Source organism: Leptonotus elevatus, chromosome 2 (genome assembly GCF_054856555.1).
Source record: "Leptonotus elevatus isolate MCC_2025b chromosome 2, RoL_Lele_1.0, whole genome shotgun sequence".
In the NCBI taxonomy this organism is placed as follows: Eukaryota; Metazoa; Chordata; class Actinopteri; order Syngnathiformes; family Syngnathidae; genus Leptonotus; species Leptonotus elevatus.
In genome coordinates this window covers 6272819-6286916 of record NC_141240.1, presented here as the reverse complement: position 1 = coordinate 6286916, position 14098 = coordinate 6272819, and the positions used below count along the sequence as shown (strand labels likewise).

Sequence of the window (14098 nt, the reverse complement as noted above, 5' to 3'; positions counted from 1 at the left end):
TTCCAAATCTTCTGATTTCAGCATCTCAACAATAATTGTTCACTGATTTCTATAGCCCTTCATGAAAGAAGACTGATTATCTTCTGCGTTTAATCAAAGTAAGACATTTGCAAACATCTGTTTTTACTTTGGAAAACAATGACCAAACCGGTAACATAGTACAACATCAATCCCCCCCCCCTTTTTTTTTAAATCCCCATACGAATACGAAGTACGAAATAAACACCAATCGCTGGTTAATAAAACAATAATCAGGAAGAAAATGCTTTTGTAATACATTTTAATGACAAATTGAATTAGATTCGATTCGATATATTAATCAATTCTAAAATTATTCGATAGTGACAGCACTACCAGCAGGTTTTTCTTGCCCAACCACCAGACTAAGCGTCACACCCCCTGCTATCGACGAATAGTAATCTAATCGCCAATGCCACCCCAGCCACAACCGTAATTTATATTTTTTCTGAGAGCTCATGTGTATTTATGATAGGTTGTTAGATCTGCGACGTTGCAATTCAGTGCACCGTCTTTTCAAATTTCATGAAAACCAGTTTTGGCTGTGTCGCTTAGTGTGTGGCGGGTTTTAAGATCATGAAAACAGCATACAATTTTAGAGGATTTATGTTAATTTTAGACTTGTGAAGCGATAATTTTCCAGAGACTAAGCATTTCTCCTTCCAGGACCCATTTCCTTCTCTTGCTGTTCTAACTGGCTGCGGAGCCAATTCCTGACAGGGGCACTGCAGATGGTACATTGTGAGCGCCAACATGCATGTGATTTTAACATGCATTCAAACACACAAATTAAGTCCTGCCCCTAAAGCCTACTTGAAACACACACAGGCAAAATTCAGAGTCAAAGTGCAATATCTGGAAACTTATTCAGTGCCCTTGTGTCCAGATTGGTTGTCCTCTGCCCATCTGTTGTTCCAGGTGCGCAAAGCGCAAGGTTTAAGTACAAGTATGGCAACATAGTCTGCATCCTTTCTCACCTTCAGTGCTGAGGCCGGGGCTGGAGGTGAAGCTGGCCACATCGACGATCTTTACAGCAAACTGCTGGCCCGTGTCCCTGTTGATGCAGCGGCGTACCACACTGAAAGGACCCCTACAATAAACAAAAATTTCATCAGACACATTTGCATGTATGTGTACGTAGACAGCACTCATGCGCTCATAATGGTATGTCAACCAAGGCATATCGCCACACTCTTAAAATAACAACCCACGTCATATTTTGACAACAAAAACTTTTTTTGACCTAAACATCTCCCCAGGATGCTAGCCACTTCTGCTAAAACCGGCTACATCCTTCGTTAAAACTGCGCCCAATTTGCCCAAAAATATCTTTACAATAGCCTTTTTATTTGACCCTTTATGACTCAAACATCTTCTAATTACCAGATTAACACCCTAGCTGTTGAATGGGAACTCCTGCAAGCCACTGGCCAATAGTTTTCTGGATTAGAGTTTAAATTTCCCGCCCTGGATGTGACGTTATGCATGCAGTGTTCTCGTGAAGAAGGGAGTGTGCAATTTCATTTTTTAGCCACACGTGGCAGGAGCAATTCAAAGTTCAGTTTCCTGCATTATTTGACATCATTCAATTCCACACCAGAAATGAAATTATAAATAAATATAATATTTAGTTAAGTTTTTCATGTTTTGTGAGGGGGGAAACTGGGAAAAAAATACTTAGGCCGTTATTTTAAGAAGGTCACAATATGGAAGTTTTGCCATACCGATGCTAAGGGAATTACATGCCACGCAGCCGCTGTATGCCACACTGAAAATACTGAAAACCTTAAATAAAAGCATCATTATAGGGAATAGGGACATAACGATAACGGAAATATCACACAATTAAAATTGCCACAATATCGTTGTCAAGTCACGATATTAAAAGCAGCACATCTATTAAGAAGCTAGATTGTATTCCATATGTGCAGTTCCTGCATTATTTGGTGGTTAGTTTATTAGTGGAGTTTAATTTTAATTAGGTATGTTTTCGCCACCTACGTTTAAGACCCACGCTAATAGCCAGATGAAGGGGAACGTAGCATATTTTTGTTCCTCCACAAATTGGCTTGACTCACAATGTGTGTGTGCCGTGCATTAGCAAGTATGTGCCTCAAGTGTTATTTATGTGCAATAATATTGTCCATTGATGTTAGAATGCTACCTGTACTATTTGGACCATATTTATGATTTTTAGTATGCCCCTCAGCAAATTAGCACTGGAAAGATGGAACATTTACATGCAATTGCTCATGTTGATTTTATTTTTACTTGTACTTTATTTTTGTTCTACAGAAACCAACACATGATCCACACAAACAAATGTAACAAACAAATGTAACAGTCCAAACAGAAAACCTGGTCTCACTATTGCTCACATGGACAAACTATGTTATTACCGGACATACTGTGGCAGTTATCACTCCTATAAATCAGTCATACTGTGTTATGTACAAAACACAATATTGTGCTTCTTTTTTTTTTTTTAACCAACATGAGCTTTTTATTTCATACAATATCGTGTGATTTTATACAGAATCATGAGCTCTTTCCATATCGCCAACCACCCCACAATAGTGTGATAATTATCATATTCAGAGGTTCATATCGTGATAATTATCGTAGTGTGACATTTGGATATTGTTACATCCGTAACAGGGACATGGGCATTGGACAAGGGTGACCACTAGGGGTGTGCCCAAAAAATCTATTCTCATAAGAATCGAGATTCTCATTTAGTATAAATCAGAATCGATTTAAAATGTCCCAAAATGGATTTTAGTTCAATTATTTTATACTGTTTTGCCCTTGTTTGTGTGTGCCTTTATTGGGAGCACTGTTCATGTTGTACATGATTTGGCCACTTAGGGGCAGTGTGGTTCCGCTCATACTGATACACTGTTAAGTTGTAGCCACATAGAAGCAAAAAGTTATGTTCAAGTTTAAGTTATTCCAACAAAAGCTGTTTTTTTGCATTGGAGGATGTTAAGATGCTTCTCTGTATACATTCCTGAAGCGTTTTGTATGAATAGTCGTTCTGTTAAGTGATAAAAGTGCCAGCAGTAGCGCGCTAATTAGCATTCGCGAGTCAGACTGGAGTAAATCATGACAATTGTTTGCATATCTATAAATTGAAGCAGAAATCATTGTCAATCAAATAATTTTTTATCTAAAATCGCAGACCCAAAAATCTTAATCGACTCGAATCGTGAGACAGTCAAAGATTCCCAGCCCTAGTGACCACACCACCACACTACTGGTAGTAAAGAGGTAGTGGACATTGCTGATGAGCTTCCCAACATAGTTGTGTAGGCCAGTGTTTTGTCGACCCTGGTCCTCGGGGCCCACTATCCGGCCTGTTTTCCATGTCTCCCGATTCCAACACAGTTGAAGATCGTTATCTGGCTTCTCCAGAGCTTGCTGGTGAGCTGTCATTGGAATCAGCTGCATGTTGAATAGGGAGACATGGAAAACAGGCTCGATAGTGGCCCCGAAGACCAGGGTTGAGAAACACTGGTGTAGGCAGATGATATATGGAGCGCGACAGGCAGCCAGCCATTTACTATTTAAAGTATGGACAAACCAGTCACATGTGCATCTGGTGAGTTAGAATGTTGCCGTTGATCACCATTTCTCTCTGAACCGAATAAGCAAAGCATGCAAGTATGTGCAGTTTGGTCAGTAAAACACTCTTCTCACCAGGTAGCCTGCTGATGATGTTGTGACAACCACAATGGCCTTTGCCAACAGTCAGTGAAGTGGTATAGCAGCTGTGCATCTCTTCCCTTTGCATGAAAATCTCAAAATTCTGGCTATAAGCAAGCGAGTTGGTCAATGGCTGATGCTAATATGTGTGTCAATAAAACTCATTACTGATATTAAGCAATGAGGGTTGAGTGACAATACCGCTTTAATGCTTAAGTCCCATTTGTAATCATAACTAATTAATGGGGAATTTACAAATGTCACACTTCATGCAGGAGGGAGAAGTGGTACTACCTTCATATCAATGTATAGAATATGAAGGATATTTAAATCTATGAAATGAAATAATCTAATTATGCAGGAAGAAAAGTCCAACTGTAAGGAAGAAAAGTACAGTATGTCTGAGGGAGCACAGAGGCAGCATGTCTTGCAAACATCACCGCAGCTGTGGGATCATACAAAACGCCCACACGCTCCTCACATCCGGACAAAAGCCAGAATTTAACAAATCATTACAGAGGTCTCCTTTATACTTAAAATCAAACACTGGATGACATGCATTTTTGTTGCAAAAGGCTAAGCTAGACATGAGGGCACTTTCCATTGAGCTGCTCAATTTTTTTCTAGCCTAAACAGACAGAACACGTGCAGCTGCAGACTCAACATGAAGAGCAGAAAGAAAAAAAGAAAAGAAATTGGGTTTGATTGGCAGTTTTGCATTGTCTATGGCTAACACACTTCCCTGTGGGGTCAAGTAAATAAATGAATCTGCTTGTACTGAAGTCAGATGTGAATTCATGTCATAGAGTTCTTCAAATACACAAAAATAACGTTTTTAAAAGTTTGAACTTGAGATAACTGGAGATTCTCTATTCTCTTTTTGCTCTGCTGCATGCTGTGTATCTTTATATTGCATGCATCAAAAATCAACCCACCTTCATATAAGCGAACGAGAGTAGACAAAAGTTGTGGTTCAGTGTCACACCTGAGCAGTAGTTCATCATGGGAAGCTCAACAGTGAAAAAGAGAAAGGAGACTAACTTCCCTCTAACAACTAATCCCGAAGATTTTGATCCACAGTAGGATATTAGACTGCACGTTTGCAACCCGCAAGTCATTGGTCTGGGTGATCTTAACCCTAAAGCATGAGTCTACAATAACACAGCATGTGTCTGTCTTCTAACATTACAAGCAAGAACATCTCTCTCTACTCACTCAACTCAAACATCGAGGTGATTTATTTCGCTGGAGTTTGATCTTTTAATTAAGAAGACAACATAGGAGCTGACCTGTTTGATCATTGTGGAAGTAAGACATGCAGCCAGGACTGGACTGGCACAAATAATCGGCCCTGGCATTTTGACTTAGGCCCACCGGCCCAGCCCGATTCCTGACAACCCTTGGCTACCACATAGCTCTACCAATTGTGTATTGGTTCAGTTTGCTCCCCATATTGGAAATAGATTAATGGGCTGCTCCTTCTAAATTGTGTGCCGTTCTCTCGGGGTAAATTGCTAGAAAATGATAATTTAATAGCACCACAACGGCCCCAAAAGACACCGGCCCACCGGGCATCTGCCCTGAAGGACAGATGGCCAGTCCAGCCCTGCATGCAGTAGAAAGCATGTATGGCAATAATAATGCTACTGTGAGCACTGAAACTAGTAACTGAAAGGAAATCTATAAAAAGATAGAGCCAGTACACAAATAATTAAATTAACAGTTTTTATTGCCCCCACGAGAGTGAAAGATGAAAAACAAACTGAGTAACAAGAGTGATGCTGTCAATGCCAGCTGGCATTATTTCTATCTTCAGACTCAAAGCCATCCCACTCCCCATTCTGCTGATTGATCTGATTCCAGACTGCCTTCCCCTCATTTATCTGGACCCAGGAAAAATGATACCTTCCTTCTTTTGGCAACACACCAGAACTCAGCAAAAATAAATAAAATCTAACAGTTGTTTTCTATAACTCCTAACATCTACAGCAAATTTCACAAATCTATCACAGCCCATGCTCGTCTTTCCTAAACCAACATCAGCCAGTGGACTTTCAAGGTCATTTTCCAGGACCTTCCTTGAATTAGTGACCACGCCAGAAACCAGATCCTTCAGGTAAGCTGCGGGGCTAATCATACATATAAATGTAAAGATCTTAAGATCTACTACTGTGAATGACACAACGGGCAGGGGTCCTCTACTACAAACACAAACAAGGTCTAAGCCACCTTTCACCACACAGGGCCATACCATAGTAACAATTCCAGATGGTTTGACACTTGGTTTGAGACGTTTTGACAGACCATTTGTCATTTGAGCTTTTAAGAATCACTTTGCAGTTGTTTAGTAATATCTCTTTTAAAAACGGACCTGAGTGTGCAGGCAGGACAATTCCAAACTAAGCATTGTAATCCTGTGTCATTGGGCTCCAAATTTGCCGTCACATGATCCCTTTCGCACGCCTACACCACGTCAGTTCATATTAGAATAGAGATGCAGTGATGCCACTATCATATTAGGGGGAGATTCCAGAATCAAGCAAGTTAAAATACTTTTAGGGTCATCAACACCCAATATGAAATACAGTAAGTTTCGGCAGAAGGAATACATTGCAAAGTCGTTATTAAGAAATAACAATAATAAAAAAAGATGAACATGTGCCATATCCGTACTCACTTGCCAATCACCTCACATAACTCGTAGACATCTTCGAAAAGCACGTCGTCGTCCGCCATGGTCCAAAGGCAAACGGGGGGCGCTCTACAAACAGCCCCTTCACAATAGTTTAAGATCTGCACACTCAATTAATGGAGGTGTTATTATGGCAGGTCGGTGACACCGGGAAATGTGTGTCCCAAATGCGATGGAGATAAAAGCATCGGCCACTTGAGTGTCAGTTCGCCCGCCCCACCTTCGCTGGTACTGATATCCCGGTGAGCGGGCTAGCCAGCTAGCGGGCTAGCTCAATGGGAACCACAGACCAGACCGCATCGGTTGGAGATTCTCCTCCTTTGCAGGGAAACAATTGCATGATTCGGATCAGCATTATTTCATCGAAATATAGTGCAACGTGTTTGACTCCATCGGCAAAATCCACACAGACTTCCAGTTCGGACCAGAGTGATGAGCTTCACCGCAAGCTATCGTAGCTTATCCAAAATGCTTGGCTTTCTGGGTTAATGGACTAGCTGACGATGAAATAGCCGGTTGACTCCTGTCTTGATTGCACTGTGTACGCCCAGTATCTCAGACGCTTTACCTTACTCAAGCGTATCATATGGATAATCCCGCTCCTCCTATCCAAGCAGAAAATCTCCACTTTGAGGTCGATCGCAACGCCGACGTATACGGCGAATGTGCTTCTTGTGAACGCCCAAATTGCATCCAACACCTCAAACCTTACGTCCACCGTTAGTCGGATGCTGGCAGTCGCTCCGAGTTCCACAAATCTGTCGCCCAAGAGCCTGGTGAGCCAAAATGGCGCCCCGCGGAACTACCCATACTTTACGTTTTGCTGACGGTAGAGCCAAAATGGCGTTCGCAGGGCGTCCAATTTCCAGGCAACGGTTCCAGCCATCCAGCGTTATTTTTCTGCGCATGTGCCAGCATTCTTGCAGCTCCATGTCTTACGTCACCTTTCCCCACATCGCTGCTTCACAGCATTTGCCATGACGTCTGTCAGTGTTCATGTATTTGATAACATCAATTTTAGTCAAGAGGCGGATGATTGTATAATCTTGACATTGATTTCCTAATTTCCATGAGTCCAATGGGAGGTTCCCCCCAAAAAAGCTTGTTTTTTCTTGCGCTGTGTTCTTCGAGGCCAACTCCGCAGTTTCAGTGGCTTGAGATCAGCCCCTCTCCTCGCGTCCATGTTGGTGTACCCATCAATTGGCATTCTGATTGGCTGTTGATGTGGTCATCAATGCAGTACTGTACAATATACGTTCTTCAGATCTAGATTCAAACCATGCACTTGGGCAAACAGAATTGTATTATTATGGACTAAATAATTAAATACCAAAACTGGAGAAGCCACCTGGCTGTTTCCGTGGTAACGATTGCGGGGGCGTGATTTTGGTAGTTCATGGCTCATTCCTGATTGGTGCCTTTTCCCTTCCGAAAACTTTCTTACTAATATTTGATCATAGATTGTCTTTCTTTTAACATAAATGAAAAAAATTATATAAAATTGTTTGTAAATTTGTTTTAAATCTTTTTTAATCGTTTGTAAATTAAATGAAGTGTAAATTAAAAGGCAAATGGAGTTTTGTATGCGCTATATGGTTTTATATTCTACACCATATAGTGCTGAATGTCCCCAATATGGCATTCCACCTGCACCCTATTAATTTGTGGTAGTTCTATAAATATATATATAGTTTAGTAGATTTTGTGTGTTTATGTGCAAATGTCCCTTATTATTTATATTTGATGCTACATGAATTCAGAGCACCTGTATAATCTATGTGGCTACTGCAATTTTTTGTTTTGTTTTTGAAACTCTGAAAAACACGATATGTGATTGTTGGCGCCACTTACACTGCCACTTGTTTAAAGACACCACTCAAAGTCTTGATAAATGAACAATTACCCATAGTATATCAGCAAAAAAAATGTTGTGTAACCCCCAGTGTTGGTGTACAAACGCAATTCCAAAAGTTGGTACGTTGGGTTATACATGAATAAAAATAGAATACAATGATAACCCTATACCTATATTTAATTGGATACACTACAGTACAAAGACAAGGTATTTAATGTTCAAACTGATCAACTTTGTTGTTTTTAGCAAATAATCATGAACTTAGAATGTTATGGCTGTAACACCTTCCAAAATAAATGAGACAGTCCAGGGCCATGTTTACCACTTAATTACATCACCTTTTCTTTTAACAACATTCAATCAACGCCATCAAATTTGTAACATGTTCAAAATTTCTTTGCGACAAGAAAAACGATTTGAGAGCATAAAGAGGGTTTGAGACAGGGTTCATGTCTCTATTTTGGACATTGGATATTTAGCACTTGTTTTCTTCCTGCTTCTTTTCATTCTACATCGAATAATATTTTAAAATTTTATATTACACTGTATAAGTCTTCTTTCTTTTTTTTTGGAATGAAGAAAAAAATAGAAACACCAACATTTAAATACAGCTTGATTTTCTTGTTTGCTGTCTGGTATCAGTCAGGGAAAGTCTAATAACAGTTTCACCTTTAGTTTTTATTTAAAAAACGAATGGAATTTACAGCATGAGACACAAACATGTCTCATACTAGCCAGGAGATGGCGACAGCGTGATGTTTGAAGTCGGTAAAAAGTGTTCCGCCACATCCATCTCCGGCCTAAATTCCACAAACGCTAACTACGCACGCAAATTGCTAGTACCCCTCTAATAATGAAAGATATAATGAAAAGAATCAAAACAAAGTAAAACTGTATTTTTTTCTTTTTTGAAATAAAACTTCTGTTTATCAAAGCTGAGTCTCATGGGTTCATTCTCATTAAGGATTTATTTATTACTACTTCATTATTATACAACCAGCCGAAATGAGTTTCCTCCACAGGGTGTCCGGGCTCTCCCTTAGAGATAGGGTGAGAAGCTCAGTCATTCGGGAGGGACTCAGGGTCGAGCCGCTACTCCTTCATGTTTGAGAGGAGCCAGTTGAGGTGGCTCGGGCATCTGGTTTGGATGCCTCCTGGACGCCTCCCTGGAGAGGTGTTCCGGGCATGTCCCACCGGCGGGAGGTCCCGGGGACAATCCAAAACACGCTGGAGAGACTATGTCTCTTGGCTGGCCCGGGAACGCCTTAGGATCCCGCCGGAGGAGCTGGTTGAAGTGACTGGGGAGGTGTGGATAGATGGATATTATTATTATTATTATTATTATTATACTGCCCGAAGCCGGCTCCAGCACCCCCCAGACCCATGTGAGGATTAAGCGGTTAAGAAAATGGATGGATATATTATTATTATTATTGTTGTTGTTTTTCTTTCAAAGGGGTACAAACTATTTTCTCCAAGTGTGTACTTAGCGTTTTAGCAAATTTAGGATGTTGGAGTCATATCTGTGGTTGAAAATAAGGCGTTTGGGAAATGGCTGGATAGAAGTATCATTACAGAACACTACATCGTCTTCATATGCCACGGTGTTGCCATCTTCTGGTCTGTTTGAGAAATGCCGTCAGTAACAACTTCCGGAAATACAAAACAAAAAGACGAGCCGTTTTCCGCATTTTTCGATTTGTCTCGTGCTGTGTTGCATTTTTAAATAAAAATTTAAAATCAAACTGTTATTAGATTTTTTTTTTTCTTACTCGTTTCAGACAACAAACGAAAAAAGCAAGCTGTAATTCAATTTTAATGTCTCTATTTTAAAACGAAAATCGAATAACGAGTCGTTTTTCTATTTTCAATATCTGTTTCCAAGCGTAATCTCCAATGACCAAAAGAGACACGGAACAACGAAGCCGGTCGAAACAACATTTGCTACGTGGGCGCACCCTCGCAAACCTGCGCAATGGGGAGGGTGGGTGGCTGCATGCCACACTCCATGTCAACAGGTGGCGGTAATGAACGCTAAATATTGTTAAGTGCCAATTTAACATAAGAAGAAGCGGGCGCGATATTCAAAGTTTTTTTCCCCCGATGTTTCTGTTAGGATCGAAGTGACAAAGATGGTACCCGCGTCACAAAAAAGGTAATCCTTTTGTTTGCAAACATTGAGAAATCCCTTCGTCTGAAAATATATTTAGCGCTGTTTCCCGTGTGTACAAATCATACGGAATTCTGGGTTATGACGTCCTTGTTTGTCAACGACGGTACAGTTTAGGGCAAATCTGTTTGAATAATGTTTCGTTCCTTATTCAATAGTATGATTACATTCGCTTTCTGTAAGAAAATAAAAACCTTTTTCATTTGCTTCCCCCCTTACTAAATGTGATGTTTGGGATTTTATGGGTCAACCAGTGGCAACCACGATGAAGGACTCGGCGAGTCCTTTTTGTGAGACGTGCGACATAAATAAGGCACATTAGGTTGGCCGTGAATAGGCTTGTTTATTTATTTTAGCGTGATGTGTAAGATGTTGGGAATCAGTTGTTTTGCCGTGAACACTTTGCATAGTTCCTACCTCGTAGTGGATATTTTGCCTTTTCCCGTTAATTGCTCGACCTACAAGACCTACAAGTACCAATTCTGCGCCAGTGAATGTGTACCACCTCCATGGACTTACAAGTCAATGGCCCTTCGCGGCGGGTGAAGCCGGAGGTCAGCCACCTTACGTTGCCACTCATGACAACTTCAATGTGGGTTTCATTGAAATGTTTTCAACATTTTCAATGAAAACACCAGTGCGTGATTTACGCCTGGATCGCTGTAAGAAGTAAGGGGAGCCTCTCAAAAGAACAAACTAACACTTTGCATCAACCATAGTTAGAGATTACATAATCAAAATATAGAAGGAACACAATAGATAACTTTATTAATTCTTCCTCTTCCGTTTTGAACATCATCTTCTACTTCTTTATTTTGTACTTGTAGTTGCCAGCCGCAGCAAAAATAACCACTCTGTATACGTAAATAACCACCATTCTTCATACATTGAACAACAATATAAACACAACACTTTTATTTAAGATCCAAAGCTTTCCACACACAAGGCCATTTCTTTCAAATATTGTTCACAAATGTGTCAATGTGTGCTAGTGAGCATTTCTCCTGTGTTGAGATCATCCATCCCACCTCACAGGTCTGGCATATCGAGATGCTGATTGGACACCATGATTATGGCACAGGTGTAACTTAGGCTGGCCACTAGAACAGGCCACTCTAAAATGTTTTTGTCCCCCCAAATAGTTTTTAGAAATGCCTTATTTTAAATGCATTCATGGGAATTATGGGCTGTCTAACTTTCATGAGTCATCACCATGTCGCTTGAGATGTCTATAGGGCCAGGGTTGTAATTTTTCCTTACCCCCGTGTTTTAGTTTTTTTTAGTTTTCAGAAATTATAATTTTAAAAAAAATACTCTAACATATCAAATTCAATGTTAAGACTGTTACCAGCTGACCTTATTACTGGAAGGTGATTTATGTTATGTTTTCTTGTGACAAGAACCTCCTGCAGTGTTGCCCAGCGGAGTAACATTAGGAGCTGCAGACTGTCCTGCCAGAGCTTGACGGCAGCTTCACGTCTGTGTATGACAAGGGCACTGACGTCACTGCGACACACCACCAGAAGAGCACCAAAGTCCGACAATATCCTTGTGAGTCATCCCAAATTGCTTCTTGCCTGATGAGAGATCTACAGGTTGTTATTAATGACTAATGACCACTACACTTTCATCAGGAGAATGTGGACCCCAGACAGTTGGCCTCACTGATGAAAACAGAATGGCATCTGTTCTATGTCACACCCCTCTACCGATTCCACTACACCCAGCTGAAGAGCTACGCCAGGCAACTGTCTGCATTTATGGCTGCGGAGAAACAACAAGGTCTAGCAGGGGAGGAGGGAGGTACACTCAGCTTCAGGGTCTCCTTCTCTGTGGTTCATGGCCTGGTGGAAACGGATTCTGATGCTGAGACCATTTTAATACATGTGAGTTCAGGATTGTAGTGATAATGCTCAGGCAGATGGCAGTCTATCCTTTTGGTTACCCTTCCCTTGTCTGCTCCTACAGATCTACTCGAAGCCCTTGTTTGGCGGGCAGGATGAGCATCAGAAGGCAATATGGAGAGGCTTGCTTTCATGTGTTAACGGCAACCCTGGCTACATTAACTCTCTTCCAAAAGAGTTCATTACTCTACCATTATTTGGCAGCAGCGGGCCAGAGGCACTCACTGCTTTGGTCCAATCATGGTTCCAGAAGAACTTTGACTGCTGCTTTGGCCCCTTGGAGCTTGACCCCACCAGCTTGGAGTGGTTGGTGGCATTATGGACAAACTGCCACATGGAGTCCAATAGCACGCAGCTCAAAATGATTTGGACTCTTCCAGCTGAGCCACTACTACACGTCACCTATGCTGTCAATCCTGCTGATGCTTGGGTGCTGTGGTGCAGTGTGAAAAGGGATCGGCCAGAGGAGGAGAACGAAAGCAATGTTATTGAGAAAGAGGATCTGGTGAGGTTCATGAAGGGGCTCATGTGCCATTTCTACCGGCACTTCAAGGTGGATTTATCAGCTGGGAGCCTGAGCCATGTGTCCACAGCGATGGGCACAGCCAAAGCAAGCGGCAGGATCAAGGTACCTTCATCTCAAACAAGATTTTCATTCAAGTGTGTCTGACAAAAACTCAAAGCAAACAGTTATTTCTGTGCTTTTGTTTCAGATTTCCAACAGCAGATGCATAACCACCACACTGACGCTGTTGACAGAGTGCGCCCTCCTAAAAGTTCAATGAGCACATTCGATGAGCCTGCTTGTTTTTGGCATTTTGCACAGTACTGTGTAGTTGTATATTCATGTGTACGTGTTATTTTTATGGCTAGCATAGTTGCAATTAAAGCAAAATGTTGTCTTTTCTCTTCTTAACAAAGATTGTCAAAAAAAAGTAATTTTAAATCAATTCAGTAAATTATTGAACTCAAATGGATTTTGTGATAAATTCCAGTCAGGTTTCTGACCTCATCACAGTACAGAAACAAACAGCTCTTATTTAAGTACTAAATTATATAAGATTGAACACTGATGCAGGGAAGGTATTGGTGCTGGTCTTTATGGACATCAGTACAGCATTTGATATGATTGGTCATGATGTTGTGTAGTGGAGGGCTAGAAAGATCTCATTGGTATTATACCAATGCTACCAAGGGGATAACAATAACACAGGTAAGCTTCTGAGTGTAAAAGGACTAATTAAAACATTTAGGCACAGTAACATGAAAAATCAACTTTTTAGAGCTTTTAGCCACGTTAAAATGCTAATTCCTGACCAAAACCATCATCAAAGTGGTGTTTTCCTCCATTTGCCCTTGCGAGACATTCTAGGTCAGGGGTGGCCAAGTTCGGTCCTCGAGAGCCCCTATCCAGCCTGTTTTCCATGTTTCTCTCCACTACCACACCTGATTCATGATCAGGATCGTTATCAGGCTTCTGCAAAGCTTGCTGATGAGCTGATCATTAAATTCAGCTGCGCTGAAGGAGGGAGACATGGAAAACAGGCTGGATAGGGGCTCTCGAGGACCGAACTTGGCCACCCCTGTTCTAGGTCCTTCTTCTCTCCAAGCACAAGCCCCTCCCAACCGAGAAAACGAGCGGGTACTCAACTCTATGATGTCATCAGGTGCAGTCAGTGCAGACCCACCCCCGCACCGCCTATGGACTAATGCTGCATTCGAGGATGGTCGGAAGTTGGACTTTTCTGACTTCA

The 14098-nt window shown here is 41.3% G+C and overlaps 2 protein-coding genes across 16 annotated transcripts in view; one reads left to right on the top strand and one right to left on the bottom strand.

Moving 5' to 3' along the window:
- The window catches only part of LOC147178284 (peripheral plasma membrane protein CASK-like), a 40272-nt gene extending 32701 nt beyond the window's left edge, over positions 1-7571 (bottom strand). For 4 of the 15 annotated variants that reach the window (XM_086067633.1, XM_086067635.1, XM_086067645.1 and 1 more), the window contains exons 1-2: positions 6401-7567; positions 996-1108 (exon numbers count right to left, since the gene is read on the bottom strand). In XM_086067633.1, coding sequence (XP_085923759.1) covers positions 996-1108; positions 6401-6459 — 172 coding nt within the window. In that variant the 5' untranslated portion in view covers positions 6460-7567. Of the gene's footprint in view, positions 1-995; positions 1109-6400 lie in introns of all 15 variants that reach the window. The other 11 variants (XM_086067636.1, XM_086067634.1, XM_086067637.1 and 8 more) reach the window with 5 other exon arrangements.
- Positions 7572-10336: 2765 nt separating this feature from the next.
- On the top strand, positions 10337-13311 carry cenpl (centromere protein L). Its single transcript, XM_086069261.1, has 5 exons — positions 10337-10425; positions 11841-11991; positions 12075-12326; positions 12409-12972; positions 13058-13311. The coding sequence occupies exons 1-5, from the start codon at positions 10403-10405 to the stop codon at positions 13127-13129; spliced, it is 1062 nt and encodes a 353-aa protein (XP_085925387.1). The 5' UTR covers positions 10337-10402; the 3' UTR covers positions 13130-13311.
- Positions 13312-14098: the final 787 nt, after the last annotated feature.